The 1,599-nt window shown below is 44.7% G+C and overlaps 1 protein-coding gene across 1 annotated transcript in view; it reads right to left on the bottom strand.

The window, feature by feature from the left end:
* LOC104284336 (chromosome unknown open reading frame, human C12orf29) overlaps positions 1–231 on the bottom strand; it is a 9,950-nt gene extending 9,719 nt beyond the window's left edge. Inside the window, exon 1 of the mRNA XM_009882660.1 lies at positions 118–231. Within this exon, the coding sequence (XP_009880962.1) occupies positions 118–231 (114 nt within the window). The remainder of the gene's footprint in view (positions 1–117) is intronic.
* Between the last annotated feature and the right edge of the window lie 1,368 nt (positions 232–1,599).

The raw sequence follows: 1,599 nt of genomic DNA on the forward strand, positions 1-1,599 counted from the left end.
GGACACAGTTCCCCACGAACTTCTCCAGCAGGAGTCCTCCCACAGGCTGCAGGCCTTCAGGAACAGACGGCTCCACTGTGGGTCCTTTCCACGGGGTCACACGTCCGGATGGCAAACCTGCTCCAGCGCAGGCTCCTCTCTCCATGGGTCCAGAGACCCTGCCAGGAGCCCGCTCCAGCACAGGCTGCCCACGGGGTCACAGCCTCCTCCAGGTCCATCCACCCGATCCATCACAGGGTCATCGATGGGCTGCTAGTAGATACCGGCTCCACTGTGGACCTCCACAGCATACAGACAGGTGTGCTCTGGTGATTAGTCCACCCAATCCAGCGGTGGTGGTTTTTGGTGTTTTTGTTTTGTTTTGTTTTGTTTTTTTCCCCAAGGAACCACCAGTCACATGCACTTCTGGAGATGCTGTGAACCATTGGCACCCGCTTTTCATATATACATCACCCTTCCTACATTTTCCCGCTAGATATTTTTTGTTCAGAGGCAGCCTAGGACCTGAATAAGAAGAGAGGTGCTAATTAGGGACACAAGCGTACGCTCTTCTTTCTGCTTTAGCTGTGGCAGTGGATGTCATGGAAGCAAGAAAAAGCAATGAACCCCCACAGTGGGAGCAGTCACAGCAACCTGGCATTTACAGCTCTCAGCTGGGATATAGTTCACATCCAGGATATAAACCGGAGTTGGTATTTGTTGCCGTAATACTGTTATACATGAACTACTCTATCATCTCCCCCATTAATTAAAACCAAAAAGTTTTAAAAGAGGAGATTCACATTTAAGGCAACCACTAGGGTATGGGAATTTCATGTGACTTAGCCACAAAGTCATTTTCCTCATGAGGGTTCCGCACGCACGCTCTGTCACTGTGAAAAACCTCTTGGCTGTGACACTGTGTGCTCATTATGGAGATGTGGGAATATAAGAAGATTTAGAGATATGGAAATACGCGTAGAAAGGAGCAAGTCCCTTCAAACACATTTTTATAGTCTGAAAACAAGTGACTTTCTTCTGCCAAGTTGATGTTTCCAATGGGAACTGGAGCAAAAGATTTTTTTCCTTTTTCTGAAATCCATATCTGACGAGTCTGTATAAGGATTACAAGTTCCCAAATTTTTAGCTTTTCAGTTTTTGGTGGGAATATGTCTGCACTTTCTTTCTTACTCCTTGTTTTCCCATAGACACATGACCCTTGTTAGTAAGACAGTACTACTGTCAGATTTGCACTTGTACAGCAGACTTTATTTGAGATTGACCTGATTATCCCATTGTGCAGGAAAGGAAACTCAGCCGCAGGTCAATTAAGTGACTCACAAATTGTTTTTCTTCCCAGCATCTCATGAAAAGTCTGCAGTACAGTAAGGAGACTGCTTTACTCCTGTTCTTATCTGGGAACCATTTTACATCATGAAAGCTTCCTTGACCTAACTCAAGACAGCTTTAGAGGTATCTGGAGCTTAAGAGAACTTTGAAGATCACTTTAAGTATTCTAAAATGTCAGAAGGTGGTCCCACAAAATCGTAGTCATATGTTCACAGCAGTACACCATGTACTAATCCATTTAGTCCATTTTTATTGTTCTGTTTACAAGAT

Source organism: Charadrius vociferus, unplaced genomic scaffold, assembly GCF_000708025.1.
Source record: "Charadrius vociferus isolate BGI_N301 unplaced genomic scaffold, ASM70802v2 scaffold72, whole genome shotgun sequence".
Classification (NCBI taxonomy): Eukaryota; Metazoa; Chordata; class Aves; order Charadriiformes; family Charadriidae; genus Charadrius; species Charadrius vociferus.